The sequence below is a fragment of the Takifugu rubripes genome, unplaced genomic scaffold, assembly GCF_901000725.2.
Source record: "Takifugu rubripes unplaced genomic scaffold, fTakRub1.2, whole genome shotgun sequence".
Classification (NCBI taxonomy): domain Eukaryota; kingdom Metazoa; phylum Chordata; class Actinopteri; order Tetraodontiformes; family Tetraodontidae; genus Takifugu; species Takifugu rubripes.
In genome coordinates, this window is record NW_021821643.1 from 81,020 (window position 1) to 98,402 (window position 17,383).

The 17,383-nt window shown below is 46.9% G+C and overlaps 3 protein-coding genes and 1 gene segment (V, D, J or C); all 4 read right to left on the reverse strand.

The window, feature by feature from the left end:
• On the reverse strand, window positions 1-2,438 carry LOC115248600 (protein ALEX-like; the record flags this gene model as incomplete). Its single annotated transcript, XM_029832355.1, has 3 exons — window positions 2,261-2,438; window positions 318-626; window positions 1-236 (listed from the first exon to the last, which is right to left on the reverse strand). Coding segments are annotated over exons 1-3 (624 nt in total), but the record flags the coding sequence as incomplete, so codon positions are not given.
• Window positions 2,439-2,482: 44 nt separating this feature from the next.
• LOC115248605 (immunoglobulin lambda variable 3-1-like) lies at window positions 2,483-3,206 on the reverse strand. The segment is given in 2 exon segments: window positions 2,483-2,994; window positions 3,070-3,206. Coding segments are annotated over 2 exon segments (459 nt in total).
• Window positions 3,207-4,025: 819 nt separating this feature from the next.
• On the reverse strand, window positions 4,026-7,155 carry LOC115248610 (amphiphysin-like). The gene is made up of 5 exons (XM_029832365.1): window positions 7,012-7,155; window positions 6,894-6,938; window positions 6,514-6,702; window positions 5,220-5,321; window positions 4,026-4,804 (listed from the first exon to the last, which is right to left on the reverse strand). Exons 3-5 carry the CDS (start codon window positions 6,694-6,696, stop codon window positions 4,700-4,702), a joined length of 390 nt encoding a protein of 129 aa, XP_029688225.1. The 5' UTR covers window positions 6,697-6,702; window positions 6,894-6,938; window positions 7,012-7,155; the 3' UTR covers window positions 4,026-4,699.
• A 4,498-nt stretch (window positions 7,156-11,653) lies between these two features.
• Window positions 11,654-14,612, reverse strand: LOC115248597 (uncharacterized). Of its 2 annotated transcripts, XM_029832351.1 has the most exons (5): window positions 14,429-14,612; window positions 14,311-14,355; window positions 13,937-14,125; window positions 12,597-12,626; window positions 11,654-12,194 (listed from the first exon to the last, which is right to left on the reverse strand). In XM_029832351.1, exons 1-5 carry the CDS (start codon window positions 14,609-14,611, stop codon window positions 12,054-12,056), a joined length of 588 nt encoding a protein of 195 aa, XP_029688211.1. In that variant the 5' UTR covers window position 14,612; the 3' UTR covers window positions 11,654-12,053. The 2 variants fall into 2 exon arrangements, with proteins under 2 accessions (XP_029688211.1, XP_029688210.1); XM_029832350.1 differs by lacking the exon at window positions 11,654-12,194 and having other exon boundaries at window positions 12,320-12,626.
• Window positions 14,613-17,383: the final 2,771 nt, after the last annotated feature.

Consider the following 17,383-nt stretch of genomic DNA (forward strand, 5'->3'; position numbering starts at 1 on the left):
CAGAGAGATTCCACAGCAGCTCAGCAGACTCTTCATCATCAGGGCCGTGTAGACAAAAGAGAGCAGCTTCATCCTCAGCACAGACGGGGGGATGGACGGAGGGACGGACGGGGGGATGGACGGGGGGACAGACGGAGGGATGGATGGAGGGATGGACGGGGGGATGGACGGGGGGACAGTCGGGGGGATGGACGGGGGGACAGACGTAGGGATGGACGGGCGAACTGGTGCAACCTCTGGAAGACAAACACAGTGAAGAAGAAAGATCAGCCCACCTGAAGGTGTCTCAAGATGGCTGAGGGACAGGACATCAGCACCTTGCTGGGACTGGGCCTTCACCGCCCCCCCCTCGTGCTGCACGGAGCAGCGGTATTTATAGGTGTGGACGGCGTCCCGGTCCAGCAGTCTGATGGAGGTGATGCGGCCCGGCTCTCTGAGCTGCAGCTCTTCTTCATGGGCAGGAGGTGACTCCTCCACAGCACTGTCGGCCCGTTGTCTCCTCCAGGAGAACCTCACCAGAGGAGGAACCATGTCTGAGGCCACACACAGCAGGGCGGTCCTCCCCTCCAGAGGATCTCTGGATGCTGCTGGGTACACGCTCAACACAGGCTGGACCAGCGCCGCATCTGTGGTGAGACACCAGAGTTACTGCTCTCACTGGCCCTGAGGGGTCAACGCTGGAGGTCAGAGGTCAGCTCAACCACACATGCACATCGTGCGCTCACACAACTCATTCATAATCGATAATCTACCTATTTATTCACCAATAATCCACAGATAATCTACCCATTTATTCACCAATAATCTACCGATAATCTACCCATTTATTCACCAATAATCCACTGATAATCTACCCATTTATTCACCAAACATCTATTGATAATCTACCCATTTATTCAACAATAATACACTGATAATCGACCCATTTATTCACCAATAATCCATTGATAATCTACCCATTTATTCACCAATAATCCACCGATAATTTACCCATTTATTCACCAATAATCCACCGATAATCTACCCATTTTTAACCAATTATCCACAGATAATCCACCCATTTATTCACCAATTATCCACAGATAATCTACCCATTTATTCACCAATAATCCATTGATAATCTACCCATTTATTCACCAATAATCTTCCGATAATCAACCCTTTTTTCACCAATAATCTACGATAATCTACCCATTCATTCACCAATAATCCACTGATAATCTACCCATTTATTCACAAATAATCTACCCATAATCTACCCATTAATTCACCAATAATCCTCAAAAATTCTACCCATTAATTCACCGATAATCTACTGGTAATCTACCGTTTTATTCACCAATAGTCTATTGATAATCTACCCATTTATTCTCTAATAATCCACCGATAATCGACCCATTTATTCACCAATAATCCACCGATAATCGACCCATTTATTCACCAATAATCCACCGATAATCGACCCATTTATTCACCAATAATCCACCGATAATCGACCCATTTATTCACCAATAATCCACTGATAATCTACCCATTTATTCACCAATAATCCACCGATATTCTACCCATTTATTCACCAATAATCACAGATAATCTACCCATTTATTCACCAATAATCCACAGATAATCTACCCATTTATTCACCAATAATCCACCGATAATCTACCCATTTATTCACCAATAATCCACCGATAATCTACCCATTTATTCACCAATAATCCACTGATATTCTACCCATTTATTCACCAATAATCCACTGATAATCTACCCATTTATTCTCCAATAATCCACCGATAATCTACCCATTTATTCACCAATAATCCACAGATAATCTGCCCATTTATTCACCAATAATCCACAGATATTCTACCCATTTATTCACCAATAATCACAGATAATATACCCATTTATTCACCAATAATCCACTGATATTCTACCCATTTATTCACCAATAATCACAGATAATCTACCCATTAATTCACCAATAATCCACTGATAATCTACCCATTTATTCACCAATAATCCTCAGATAATCTACCCATTTATTCACCAATAATCCACAGATAATCTACCCATTTATTCACCAATAATCCACTGATAATCCACCCATTTATTCACCAATAATCCATGGATGAATCCAGCTAAATTCCCGTCTGTGCTCTTGTGTTTATGGTTTTATAGATAATCTTCTTGAGTGTCAATATTTCTTTTTTGTCTTTTGATCGTTATTAAAAGGTTTGGAGCAAAGTTTGATTCTCACCTGAGACGACGAGTCTGGTTCCAGATCCAAAAATCCAGACACAGTGAAACAGAGAAGGACAAAATCTGCTGCTGAACATTTGAGTCGAGGTTCTGATCCTGAAGATTCCTGTTTCAGTACAGGTGACTCTGACATCAGGTCTTCCTGGTTCCAGACATCAGGTCTTCCTGGTTCCAGACATCAGGTCTTTGTGGTTCCAGACATCAGATCTTCCTGGTTCCAGACATCAGATCTTCCTGGTTCCAGACATCAGATCTTCCTGGTTCCAGACATCAGGTCTTCGTGGTTCCAGACATCAGGTCTTTCTGGTTCCAGACATCAGGTCTTTCTGGTTCCAGACATCAGGTTTCCATCAGAAAGGATATTGATCCACAGCAGCTGGTTTTTGTTCAGGTGCCTCACATCTTCTCTCACTGTGGATCCACTCTTCCAACAGGAGCAGTAATATGAGGCAGCGTGAGAGGGTTTAACTGAGAAGATGAGCAACTCACAGTTGTTCTGCTGAATCCTAGCTGAGAAATCATCTTTCTCAGCATGAGAGTACCGCGTGATTTGACTGCTGCTCTTAACAATATTCAGGAGCCTTTCAAACGTGCCTGATTCCTTCTTCTGGTACCAGAACACATAACGATCACAATGATCGATTCCTCCACATCTTATTGAGGCACTTTTACCAGCTCTGCTGGTCACTGAGATCTGGTCCTGGGTCAGCTGCGTTTCTATGACAACCAGCCCTGTAGAGACGGGGACAGGCAGCTGAAGTCAGCGTGTGTGTGGTGGTCGTGTCCTGGCTGGCTGGAAACACTCACCTGAGCAGAGGAAGCAGAGAGCCGCAGGTGTGAACGGCTGCATTGTTGCTTTGGTGGGCCGGAGGCAGGACTGATCCAGCTCCTCTCAGCCCCCATCAGCCCCTGCTGCTGATGCCCCGCCCACCTCACCACAAACAGGAAACAGGTCTCCATGACGACAGCAGTCTCAGCAGCTCTGAAATGTGGTTCTGCTCATTCATTTCTCTAAAACATCAAAGATAAATCATCACAATTAGAACCTATGAACCGATTTTCAAGGTTTCCCTTTTGCTCAGAGTTGATGTTTACATTTTATTGACGTGACTGTAAACGTCCAGAAGATAAATGTGGTGAGAAGATGCTGCAAGGAGCCGAAGGTTGCTGTGAAGGTTTCTGCGTCTCTTTCAGCGTCGCTCCCCCAGAACGTGTGGTTTCACTGTTGCTAGGACACCGTCACAGGAAGCACACAGCCGCAGCACAGGAAGTGATTTTATCGGTCTCGTCCCCACAGTCACACTCTGGCCTGCTGCACCTGCTCATCGTCTGCAACAGGTTCTCAGGCTGCAGAACCTTCCAGAAGACACCTGTGGACCCATTTAACAGGCCAGGTCTTCTGGCTTCTGCCCGCTCAGCAGCATCCACTCAGCTTCTTCTCAGCACCTTCATGGAGGAACGATGGGAGAAGAAGCCTCTGACGGCTTCACGTGACCTTCATTGATCCTCTGCAGATATTGTGACCTTGAGATTTGTTCATGAGTTTGAGGAGGATGAAATAAAGTGAAGAAGTTTGTGACGTTTGGAATGTTTCCCATTTTCAAGACTTTGCTGTTCTTCACTCTTCATCCTCCAGTTCTGATGGTTCCTGCTGACGTCAGTTCTGCTCAAAGTTCATGGAAGCTCTGCCCCCCCCCCCCCCCCCCCCCCCCCCCCCCCAACTGTATGTGTGCGGTTGGATCATGAACGATAAAGAAGCCAAAATGTTCCCAGGACTCATTTATTGATGACATAAACAAGTGATTTGTGGCATCAAGGTCACGGATCTACACCATCAAGGTCAAAGGAAGTGACATCAGAAGTGTCCAACACACCAGGAATAAACACACAACATAAATTGCATCAAACAGCGTCGCTGTGACTTATGGTCTGGATCAATTAGCTCTACTATTAAATCAATAAGCAACATTATTTTGGCAGAAACACAGAACAGAGACTTGATCACCAAACACTCGCAGGTAGGAACTCGCCAACGGACGCGTCCTCACCGACTCCCTGGCAGACTCCAGAACATTTAAATAGGTCACATGACTACAGATTCTAGAATATTCCACAGCAATCAAACACGTCTGGAGCAACAGAGGATCCTTTTCTCTCTTTTCTTCCGCTGTTCCGGTCCAGATGTTTTTTCCCAGTTAAAGTCACGTCTTCCAACAACAGGAGAATATTGGTTGTTTGTGGGGGGGCCAGACTATCACGTCATGCTTCGTAATTTCCAGGATCAAACGAGACGTTGGCACCAGTTTTGCTGTGCAGAGGAACCTGGTGGTGACCTGCCCACGGTTGCACTAGGTGCCTCCAGGCAGTTGCTGATGTTGCTCTGATGTTGCCTCAAACTTCTGCTCACGTCTTGTTTTTTACAGCGTCGCGAGTCTTCTTATTCCAAACGCTGCGTAAAGTTCTCTGGAAACAGTCCTTTCTGGGCGCTAGCACCGCGTGCTAACCACTCGCTTTCTTTGATACCCGTGAGCCAACCAGCGTCCTGCCACAACAACAACAACAACAACAACAACAGCGCAACGTTAACGCAGGACAATCTGACCTCAGCTCATCCCTAAACACCTGCGGCTGTTTTCTGTAGTCGGAGCAACAGTGACATCAGGTGACGCCTTTGTTTTATGCACCTGCTCCATTTAGCACGTCTCCACCTGAGCGAAGCTCTCCTGTGGTTCTCCTGTGGTTCTCCTGTGGTTCTCCTGTGGTTCTCCTGGGTCTCAGCAGAACTTTGTCAACTCGTGTTTGTGGGGTTTTTCTTTCGGACGTTTTTGAGTTTTAGTAACAATAAAAAGGTTCAAATGTTTTGACTGACGAATAAATGTAATCAAGGTTTCAGCCACACAGCTGAAATATTCAAATGTGTTTGTGGTCCTGGCAGGTGTGTCTGGTTCCATTCTCACCTGATCCTCCGCCGACTCGGTGGGCACCACCAGAACCACGTCACCTCTCTTCAGTTTAAGTTCGTCTGAGTTGGCTGCTTCAAAGTCGTGCATCGTCTCCACCTGAAGACACAGAGGTGTCACCTGTGGTCCTGCTGGGAACTTCCTGTCAGGGTCGGGGTCAGGGTCAGGATCAGGGTCAGGATCAGGATCAGGATCAGGATCAGGATCAGGATCAGGATCAGGGTCGGGATCAGGGTCGGGGTCAGGAAAAGGGTCGGGGTCGGGATCAGGATCAGGGTCAGGGTCAGGGTCAGGGTCAGGGTCAGGATCAGGATCAGGGTCGGGATCAGGGTCGGGGTCAGGAAAAGGGTCGGGGTCGGGATCAGGGTCAGGATCAGGGTTGGGGTCGGGGTCAGAGTCAGGATCAGGGTCGGGGTCAGGGTCAGGATCAGGAAAAGGGTCGGGGTCGGGATCAGGGTCAGGATCAGGGTTGGGGTCGGGGTCAGAGTCAGGAAAAGGGTCGGGGTCGGGATCAGGGTCAGGATCAGGGTTGGGGTCAGAGTCAGGGTCGGGATCAGGGTCGGGGTCAGGAAAAGGGTCGGGGTCGGGGTCAGAGTCAGGAAAAGGGTCGGGGTCGGGATCAGGGTCAGGATCAGGGTTGGGGTCAGAGTCAGGGTCGGGATCAGGGTTGGGGTCGGGGTCAGAGTCAGGAAAAGGGTCGGGGTCGGGATCAGGGTCAGGATCAGGGTTGGGGTCAGAGTCAGGGTCGGGATCAGGGTCGGGGTCAGGAAAAGGGTCAGGGTCGGGATCAGGGTCGGGGTCAGGGTCAGGGTCAGGATCAGGATCAGAGTCAGGGGCAGGATCAGGGTCGGGGTCGGGGTCAGGGTCAGGATCAGGGTCGGGGTCGGGTTCAGGGTCAGGGTCGGGATCAGGGTCATGATCAGGATCAGGGTCAGAGTCAGGGGCAGGATCAGGGTCAGGGTCGGGATCAGGGTTGGGGTCAGGAAAAGGGTCGGGATCAAAGTCATGATCAGGATCAGGGTCAGAGTCAGGGGCAGGATCAGGGTCAGGATCAGGATCAGGGTCAGAGTCAGGGGCAGGATCAGGGTCAGGGTCAGGATCAGGGTCGGGATCAGGGTCGGGGTCAGGATCAGGATCAGGATCAGGATCAGGGTCAGGGTCAGGATCAGGATCAGGATCAGGATCAGGGTCAGGGTCAGGGTCAGGATCAGGATCAGGATCAGGATCAGGATCAGGATCAGGATCAGGATCAGGATCAGGGTCAGGATCAGGATCAGGAAGGAAGTCTCACCTTGTACAGGAAGTCATCCGGGAGCCCGGACACGCCTCCAGATGGACTCATGTGTTTCATGGTCTGGCTCACCGTGGTCACATCGTTGTCACTGGCGGCGGTGGGCGAGATGATGTCACCATCGCGGTCGTCGTCACCTTCGTTACTGGAGGCGGGTTCGATGATCACTGACGGGATCGGCATGTTTTCCTGCAACGACAGGAAGACGTGATCCCAGATCAAAACAGAACCGGGTCAGAGGAGCTGAAACACTCGTCTCCAATGAGGGAGCTCTGATTTAGGGTTTGAACTTCATTCACATTAATGAGACAATCGTGTCAGCGGCCCCCAAAACTATTATTATTAGTGTTGTTGTTGTTGTTGTTGTTCTTTATATTTACCAGCGGAGCTGCTTCATCCGCACATGTTTGGTCAGCACCAGGAATCTACAGACAACATTTTTATTTGAGACGTATTAAAATAAAAAACAAGCAAAATCAACACAAATGAAAAAGATACCTCATCAAGCTCCGCCTCCTGGATGGATGAAGGTTCCTCAGGTACCTTCAAAGGAAAACATTCACGTTTATTAGAAACTGAGTGAAGTGTTGATTGATACAAGATGATGAGGATGAGGATGATGAAGATAATCCTGATGGTGATGAAGACAATCTTGGTCTTCATGGTGGTGAGTTTGCTGATGATGAAGATCATCTTGATGAGGATGGTGATGAAGATCATGATGATGAGGATGATGAGTTTGATGAAGATCATCTTGATGAGGATAATGAGTTTGATGATGAGTTTGCTGATGAAGATCATCTTGATGATGAGTTTGCTGATGAAGATCATCTTGATGAGGATAATGAGTTTTATGATGAAGATCATCTTGATGATGAGTTTGCTGATGATGAAGATACTCCCGGCCATGGTGGTGATGATGAAGATGAACCTGCCGACTGACCAGATGTATCAAGGATGAAGATCCTGCGGTTCACTTACGACTGGCTTCTCCTCCTCCAGACTGCCTGATCCCTCTGTGTCCTCCTCACCAGCAGGTGGCGCTTCAGTCTCCTCCATCACTTCATCAGAGGGAGCAACAGTGGGCTCCAGCTCTTCCTCAGTGGAAGGAGCTGTAGTCGGCTTCACCTCCTCTTCTTCACTCTTCTCTTCCTCTTCTTCAGCAGGTGCTGCGGGCTCCTCACCAGCAGGGGGAGCTGTAGCCTCCTGTTCCTCAGGAGCTTCTGTGTCTGGAGCTTCAGGAACCTCACTTGGTTCTGTTTTAACCTCGTTCTTGTAGAGAAAACTTGGTGTGAACCCAAAACTGGCTCCTGACATGTTCCTTTCAACTCCAACCAGAACTAGAACTGAGTTTCTTAATAGGAGATAATGTGATCCAGATGAATCACTAATAGAACTAGACTAAACCACAACTGCACTGTTGGACCTTGGTTACCATCTGAAGATGCTGTCAGATGCAAACGTCAGCAGATCACTAATGATCTCTATCAATACTGATCAGCCTGATAACAGCAGCAGGTTTCCAGCACTTTCTCTGCTTTCAATTTACACAATTTTCAAATCTGAAACCCATTTTTCTGAAGCTGATGAACCTCGTTAAACTAAACCTGTCTATAAAGCCTGACCTGGTTAAACTTACCATTTTATCAAAATCAGCAAAAAAAGAGGGCGGAGCCGCATCCTGAGGAGCAGACAGGTGAAACACAAACGAGTCACAACGAGTCACATTCTAACATTTACTTCCACTAAACCCTCAACATCAACATGCCAGACTAACCGTTACAGTACTTTAACTAACCAACACTGACTAACATTAACCCACACTAACTAACACTAACCCACACTAATGAGCACTAACCAACACTAACCCACACTATCACTAACCCACACTAACCCACACTAACTAACACTGACCCACACTATCAATAACCCACACTAACCCACACTAACTAACACTGACCCACACTATCAATAACCCACACTAACCCACACTAACTAACACTGACCCACACTGGTCATGATGATTCACAAAACACACTTTACTGGTCCGACACACATCTTTCATTCAAAACCTCTTTGGTTCTGACTGACATTCAACCTTTGTGGGCTGTTGTTGCTATATTTGTTGTTATTGCTATATTTGTTGTTGTTGCTATATTTGTTGTTGCTATATTTGTTGTTGTTGTTTCTGCTACTGTTGTTGTTGCTATATTTGTTGTTGTTGTTTACATATTTGTTGTTGTTGCTATATTTGTTGTTGTTGTTGCTGCTACTGTTGTTGTTGTTGCTATATTTGCTGCTGCTGTTGTTGTTGTTGTTGTTGTTGTTGTTGTTGTCTCCCCGGTGGAGAAGACACATGACTCAATCACATGATGGTATCCAATCGATTCCTCCCTCCGTTCTGAGGGATCCGTCTGGTGGAGGGGTTCATCAGCCAGTCAAGCAAAGGTTCAATCTCAGACCCGTTTAACAGATTAGAACAGGTTACCTGGGACAGGCCATTAAACGCACTGGTGACCTGGAGTAAAGCACAAAGACACAAACATTGTTAGCACGCTGCAACGGTGACACCTTAAAGATAACCAAATGTGGAACCGGAGGATGGGATGGACACACAGATAAAGCAAGCAAGAGGAGGTGTAGGAGGAGCTCAGGCTGGGGTCCAGGTTTGAGGACTCTGTGGAAGGGTAGAAGACACCATAAAGGATTCTCCATTCATTTCTACACGAGGCTGGTTTCTACCACAGGGCGGAGTTGAGAAAGACCAATACCTCTTCCTTCTCTGTATCTAGCTCTTGATACAACTTTCCAAGTCTTCGGTTTGCAGCTTCATCTTCTGACATGTCTGAATTTTCTGGTTCTTTGTGAATTCTGTTTACAGCTTTAACTCCCTCAGCTGAGACGGATGCAGAGTCCCGCCAGGGCTCGGAGGTCCAGACGCCATCTTCAGTACCTGAACATGTTTCTGGGAAACTGTTGACACACTGGTCTGACTCAAACGCACCTCCACTTTCTGTTTGAGCAAAAGGGTCTGAATCAAACGCACCTCCACTTTCTGTTTGAGCAAAAGGGTCTGAATCAAACGCACCTCCACTTTCTGTTTGAGCAAAAGGGTCTGAATCAAACGCACCTCCTGTCACAGCCCCTTTTCCCCAGTTCCCTCCTGTCCCAGTACTTTTCCACTGCCCTGCTCACACCACACCCTCTGATCACACACCTGCTCTCAGTCACTGATCACACACCTGCCCTCACTCATCAATCAGCTCACCTACCAGTATATATTCTCCAGCCTCACACTCACTCAGTGCCAGATTGTTCTTCTGCTTTCATGCGTGACTTTCCAGCGTTGTTTCCCTGCCGGATTACCCGTTACCGACCCTGCCTGCCTTGCCTGTTCCCCGGACAACCTACCTGCTTTCTGCCCCTGACTACGACTTCTGCCTCAGTGTCTCTGGTACCTGTCTGCTCACCTGGTTTAGACTTCTCCGCCCGGCTCAGACTTCGCTGCTGCTCGTCCCACTCCCCGAGCCTGCAACCCATAGACTTTGTGCGGGCCCAGAGCCTGAAGAACGGACTATTTCCTGTGTTTCCTGGTCTGCCTGAGTTCCTGTTTGCCCGTGTGTTAATAAAAATCATTACTACGGTCCAGCTTTCCAGAGTGCTGCATTTGGGTCCTAACTGCACCCGTCACACAGGGTCAGGGTCAGGGTCAGAGTCAGGGTCGGGATCAGGGTCAGGATCACGGTCAGAGTCAGGGTCGGGATCAGGGTCAGGGTCCGGGTCTGGGTCGGATTATTGGCCTTGAAGGAAGTCTCACCTTGTACAGGAAGTCATCCGGGAGCCCGGACACGCCTCCAGATGGACTCATGTGTTTCATGGTCTGGCTCACCATGGTCACATCGTTGTCACTGGCGGCGGTGGGCGAGATGATGTCACCATCGCGGTCGTCGTCACCTTCGTTACTGGAGGCGGGTTCGATGATCACTGACGGGATCGGCATGTTTTCCTGCAACGACAGGAAGACGTGATCCCAGATCAAAACAGAACCGGGTCAGAGGAGCTGAAACACTCGTCTCCAATGAGGGAGCTCTGATTTAGGGTTTGAACTTCATTCACATTAATGAGACAATCGTGTCAGCGGCCCCCAAAACTATTATTAGTGTTGTTGTTGTTGTTGTTGTTCTTTATATTTACCAGCGGAGCTGCTTCATCCGCACATGTTTGGTCAGCACCAGGAATCTACAGACAACATTTTTATTTAAGACGTATTAAAATAAAAAACAAGCAAAATCAACACAAATGAAAAAGATACCTCATCAAGCTCCGCCTCCTGGATGGATGAAGGTTCCTCAGGTACCTTCAAAGGAAAACATTCACGTTTATTAGAAACTGAGTGAAGTATTGATTGATACAAGATGATGAGGATGAGGATGATGAAGATAATCCTGATGGTGATGAAGACAATCTTAATGATGATGAAGATAATCCTGATGGTGATGAAGACAATCTTAATGATGATGAAGATCATCTTGATCATCATCATCATGAAGGTCTTCATGATGGTGAGTTTGCTGATGATGAAGATCATCTTTATGAGGATGGTGATGAAGATCATGATGATGATAATCTTAATGATGATGATGAAGATCATCTTGATGATGATGAAGATAATCTTGATGAGGATGATGAGTTTGATGATGAGTTTGATGATGAAGATCATCTTGATGATGAGTTTGCTGATGATGAAGATCATCTTGATGAGGATGGTGATGAAGATCATCTTGATGATGATGAAGACAATCTTAATGATGATGATGAAGATCATCTTGATGAGGATAATGAGTTTGATGATGAAGATCATCTTGATGAGGATGATGAGTTTGCTGATGATGAAGATACTCCTGGCCATGGTGGTGATGATGAAGATGAACCTGCCGACTGACCAGATGTATCAAGGATGAAGATCATGCTGTTCACTTACGACTGGCTTCTCCTTCTCCAGACTGCCTGATCCCTCTGTGTCCTCCTCACCAGCAGGTGGCGCTTCAGTCTCCTCCATCACTTCATCAGAGGGAGCAACAGTGGGCTCCAGCTCTTCCTCAGTGGAAGGAGCTGTAGTCGGCTTCACCTCCTCTTCTTCACTCTTCTCTTCCTCTTCTTCAGCAGGTGCTGCGGGCTCCTCACCAGCAGGGGGAGCTGTAGCCTCCTGTTCCTCAGGAGCTTCTGTGTCTGGAGCTTCAGGAACCTCACTTGGTTCTGTTTTAACCTCGTTCTTGTAGAGAAAACTTGGTGTGAACCCAAAACTGGCTCCTGACATGTTCCTTTCAACTCCAACCAGAACTAGAACTGAGTTTCTTAATAGGAGATAATGTGATCCAGATGAATCACTAATAGAACTAGACTAAACCACAACTGCACTGTTGGACCTTGGTTACCATCTGAAGATGCTGTCAGATGCAAACGTCAGCAGATCACGAATGATCTCTATCAATACTGATCAGCCTGATAACAGCAGCAGTTTTCCAGCACTTTCTCCGCTTTCAATTTACACAATTTTCAAATCTGAAACCCACTTTTCTGAAACTGATGAACCTCGTTAAACTAAACCTGTCTATAAAGCCTGACCTGGTTAAACTTACCATTTGATCAAAATCAGCAAAAAAAGAGGGCGGAGCCGCATCCTGAGGAGCAGACAGGTGAAACACAAACCAGTCACAACGAGTCACTTTACTGGTCCGACACACATCTTTCATTCAAAACCTCTTTGGTTCTGACTGACATTCAACCTTTGTGGGCTGTTGTTGCTATATTTGTTGTTGTTGCTATATTTGTTGTTGTTGCTATATTTGTTGTTGCTATATTTGTTGTTGTTGTTTCTGCTACTGTTGTTGTTGCTATATTTGCTGCTGTTGTTGTTGTTGTTGTTGTTGTCTCCCCGGTGGAGAAGACACATGACTCAATCCCATGATGGTATCCAATCGATTCCTCCCTCCGTTCTGAGGGATCCGTCTGGTGGAGGGGTTCATCAGCCAGTCAAGCAAAGGTTCAATCTCAGACCCGTTTAACAGATTAGAACAGGTTACCTGGGACAGGCCGTTAAACGCACTGGTGACCTGGAGTAAAGCACAAAGACACAAACATTGTTAGCACGCTGCAACGGTGACACCTTAAAGATAACCAAATGTGGAACCGGAGGATGGGATGGACACACAGATAAAGCAAGCAAGAGGAGGTGTAGGAGGAGCTCAGGCTGGGGTCCAGGTTTGAGGACTCTGTGGAAGGGTAGAAGACACCATAAAGGATTCTCCATTCATTTCTACACGAGGCTGGTTTCTACCACAGGGCGGAGTTGAGAAAGACCAATACCTCTTCCTTCTCTGTATCTAGCTCTTGATACAACTTTCCAAGTCTTCGGTTTGCAGCTTCATCTTCTGACATGTCTGAATTTTCTGGTTCTTTGTGAATTCTGTTTACAGCTTTAACTCCCTCAGCTGAGACGGATGCAGAGTCCCGCCAGGGCTCGGAGGTCCAGACGCCATCTTCAGTACCTGAACATGTTTCTGGGAAACTGTTGACACACTGGTCTGACTCAAACGCACCTCCACTTTCTGTTGAGCAAAAGGGTCTGAATCAAACGCACCTCCACTTTCTGTTGAGCAAAAGGGTCTGAATCAAACGCACCTCCACTTTCTGTTGAGCAAAAGGGTCTGAATCAAACGCACCTCCACTTTCTGTTTGAGCAAAAGGGTCTGAATCAAACGCACCTCCTCCCTGTGCTTCAGCAAAAGGGTCTGAATCAAACACACCTCCTGTCACAGCCCCTTTTCCCCAGTTCCCTCCTGTCCCAGTACTTTTCCACTGCCCTGCTCACACCACACCCTCTGATCACACACCTGCCCTCACTCATCAATCAGCTCACCTACCAGTATATATTCTCCAGCCTCACACTCACTCAGTGCCAGATTGTTCTTCTGCTTTCATGCGTGACTTTCCAGCGTTGTTTCCCTGCCGGATTACCCGTTACCGACCCTGCCTGTCTTCGTTCTGCCTGCCTTGCCTGTTCCCCGGACAACCTACCTGCTTTCTGCCCCTGACTACGACTTCTGCCTCAGTGTCTCTGGTACCTGTCTGCTCACCTGGTTTAGACTTCTCCGCCCGGCTCAGACTTCGCTGCTGCTCGTCCCACTCCCCGAGCCTGCAACCCATAGACTTTGTGCGGGCCCAGAGCCTGAAGAACGGACTATTTCCTGTGTTTCCTGGTCTGCCTGAGTTCCTGTTTGCCCGTGTGTTAATAAAAATCATTACTACGGTCCAGCTTTCCAGAGTGCTGCATTTGGGTCCTAACTGCACCCGTCACACAGGGTCAGGGTCGGGATCAGGGTCCGGGTCTGGGTCGGATTATTGGCCTTGAAGGAAGTCTCACCTTGTACAGGAAGTCATCCGGGAGCCCGGACACGCCTCCAGATGGACTCATGTGTTTCATGGTCTGGCTCACCGTGGTCACATCGTTGTCACTGGCGGCGGTGGGCGAGATGATGTCACCATCGCGGTCGTCGTCACCTTCATTACTGGAGGCGGGTTCGATGATCACTGACGGGATCGGCATGTTTTCCTGCAACGACAGGAAGACGTGATCCCAGATCAAAACAGAACCGGGTCAGAGGAGCTGAAACTCTCGTCTCCAATGAGGGAGCTCTGATTTAGGGTTTGAACTTCATTCACATTAATGAGACAATCGTGTCAGCGGCCCCCAAAACTATTATTATTAGTGTTGTTGTTGTTGTTCTTTATATTTACCAGCGGAGCTGCTTCATCCGCACATGTTTGGTCAGCACCAGGAATCTACAGACAACATTTTTATTTAAGACGTATTAAAATAAAAAACAAGCAAAATCAACACAAATGAAAAAGATACCTCATCAAGCTCCGCCTCCTGGATGGATGAAGGTTCCTCAGGTACCTTCAAAGGAAAACATTCACGTTTATTAGAAACTGAGTGAAGTATTGATTGATACAAGATGATGAGGATGAGGATGATGAAGATAATCCTGATGGTGATGAAGACAATCTTAATGATGATGAAGATCATCTTGATCATCATCATCATGAAGGTCTTCATGATGGTGAGTTTGCTGATGATGAAGATCATCTTTATGAGGATGGTGATGAAGATCATGATGATGATAATCTTAATGATGATGATGAAGATCATCTTGATGATGATGAAGATAATCTTGATGAGGATGATGAGTTTGATGATGAGTTTGATGATGAAGATCATCTTGATGATGAGTTTGCTGATGATGAAGATCATCTTGATGAGGATGGTGATGAAGATCATCTTGATGATGATGAAGACAATCTTAATGATGATGATGAAGATCATCTTGATGAGGATAATGAGTTTGATGATGAAGATCATCTTGATGAGGATGATGAGTTTGCTGATGATGAATATACTCCTGGCCATGGTGGTGATGATGAAGATGAACCTGCCGACTGACCAGATGTATCAAGGATGAAGATCATGCTGTTCACTTACGACTGGCTTCTCCTTCTCCAGACTGCCTGATCCCTCTGTGTCCTCCTCACCAGCAGGTGGCGCTTCAGTCTCCTCCATCACTTCATCAGAGGGAGCAACAGTGGGCTCCAGCTCTTCCTCAGTGGAAGGAGCTGTAGTCGGCTTCACCTCCTCTTCTTCACTCTTCTCTTCCTCTTCTTCAGCAGGTGCTGCGGGCTCCTCACCAGCAGGGGGAGCTGTAGCCTCCTGTTCCTCAGGAGCTTCTGTGTCTGGAGCTTCAGGAACCTCACTTGGTTCTGTTTTAACCTCGTTCTTGTAGAGAAAACTTGGTGTGAACCCAAAACTGGCTCCTGACATGTTCCTTTCAACTCCAACCAGAACTAGAACTGAGTTTCTTAATAGGAGATAATGTGATCCAGATGAATCACTAATAGAACTAGACTAAACCACAACTGCACTGTTGGACCTTGGTTACCATCTGAAGATGCTGTCAGATGCAAACGTCAGCAGATCACGAATGATCTCTATCAATACTGATCAGCCTGATAACAGCAGCAGGTTTCCAGCACTTTCTCTGCTTTCAATTTACACAATTTTCAAATCTGAAACCCACTTTTCTGAAACTGATGAACCTCGTTAAACTAAACCTGTCTATAAAGCCTGACCTGGTTAAACTTACCATTTGATCAAAATCAGCAAAAAAAGAGGGCGGAGCCGCATCCTGAGGAGCAGATAGGTGAAACACAAACCAGTCACGAGTCACATTATAACATTTACTTCCACTAAACCCTCAACATTAACATGCCAGACTAACCGTTACAGTACTTTAACTAACCCACACTGACCAACACTAACCCACACTAACTAACACTAACCCACACTAATGAGCACTAACCCACACTAACATTAACCCACACTAACTAGCACTAACCCACACTAACACTAACCCACACTAACTAACACTGACCCACACTATCAATAACCCACACTAACCCACACTAACTAACACTAACACTAACCCACACTAACTAACACTAACCCACACTAACTAACACTGACCCACACTATCAATAACCCACACTAACCCACACTAACCCACACTAACTAACACTAACACTAATCCACACTAACTAACACTAACCCACACTAACTAACACTAACCCACACTAACTAACACTAACCCACACTGGTCATGATGATTCACAAAACACACTTTACTGGTCCGACACACATCTTTCATTCAAAACCTCTTTGGTTCTGACTGACATTCAACCTTTGTGGGCTGTTGTTGCTATATTTGTTGTTGTTGTTTACATATTTGTTGTTGTTTCTATATTTGTTGTTGTTGTTGCTATATTTGCTGCTGCTGCTGTTGTTGTTGTTGTTGTTGTCTCCCCGGTGGAGAAGACACATGACTCAATCCCATGATGGTATCCAATCGATTCCTCCCTCCGTTCTGAGGGATCCGTCTGGTGGAGGGGTTCATCAGCCAGTCAAGCAAAGGTTCAATCTCAGACCCGTTTAACAGATTAGAACAGGTTACCTGGGACAGGCCATTAAACGCACTGGTGACCTGGAGTAAAGCACAAAGACACAAACATTGTTAGCACGCTGCAACGGTGACACCTTAAAGATAACCAAATGTGGAACCGGAGGATGGGATGGACACACAGATAAAGCAAGCAAGAGGAGGTGTAGGAGGAGCTCAGGCTGGGGTCCAGGTTTGAGGACTCTGTGGAAGGGTAGAAGACACCATAAAGGATTCTCCATTCATTTCTACACGAGGCTGGTTTCTACCACAGGGCGGAGTTGAGAAAGACCAATACCTCTTCCTTCTCTGTATCTAGCTCTTGATACAACTTTCCAAGTCTTCGGTTTGCAGCTTCATCTTCTGACATGTCTGAATTTTCTGGTTCTTTGTGAATTCTGTTTACAGCTTTAACTCCCTCAGCTGAGACGGATGCAGAGTCCCGCCAGGGCTCGGAGGTCCAGACGCCATCTTCAGTACCTGAACATGTTTCTGGGAAACTGTTGACACACTGGTCTGAATCAAACGCACCTCCACTGTCTGTTTGAGCAAAAGGGTCTGAATCAAACGCACCTCCTCCCTGTGTTTCAGCAAAAGGGTCTGAATCAAACGCACCTCCTCCCTGTGCTTCAGTCGTGGGATCTGAATCAAACGCACCTCCCTTGTTATCTGAGGGGTTTTCGTTAAACACACTTCCTGTTTGAGGCTCACAGGTGAAAGTGAGCGTGCCTTGCTCACCTGCCTGATCTCTGGAAACTGATTGTGTACCAGTGTTCCGTGCCAACTCTTCATCAGCTGAACACTTTTCTTCGTCACTCTTC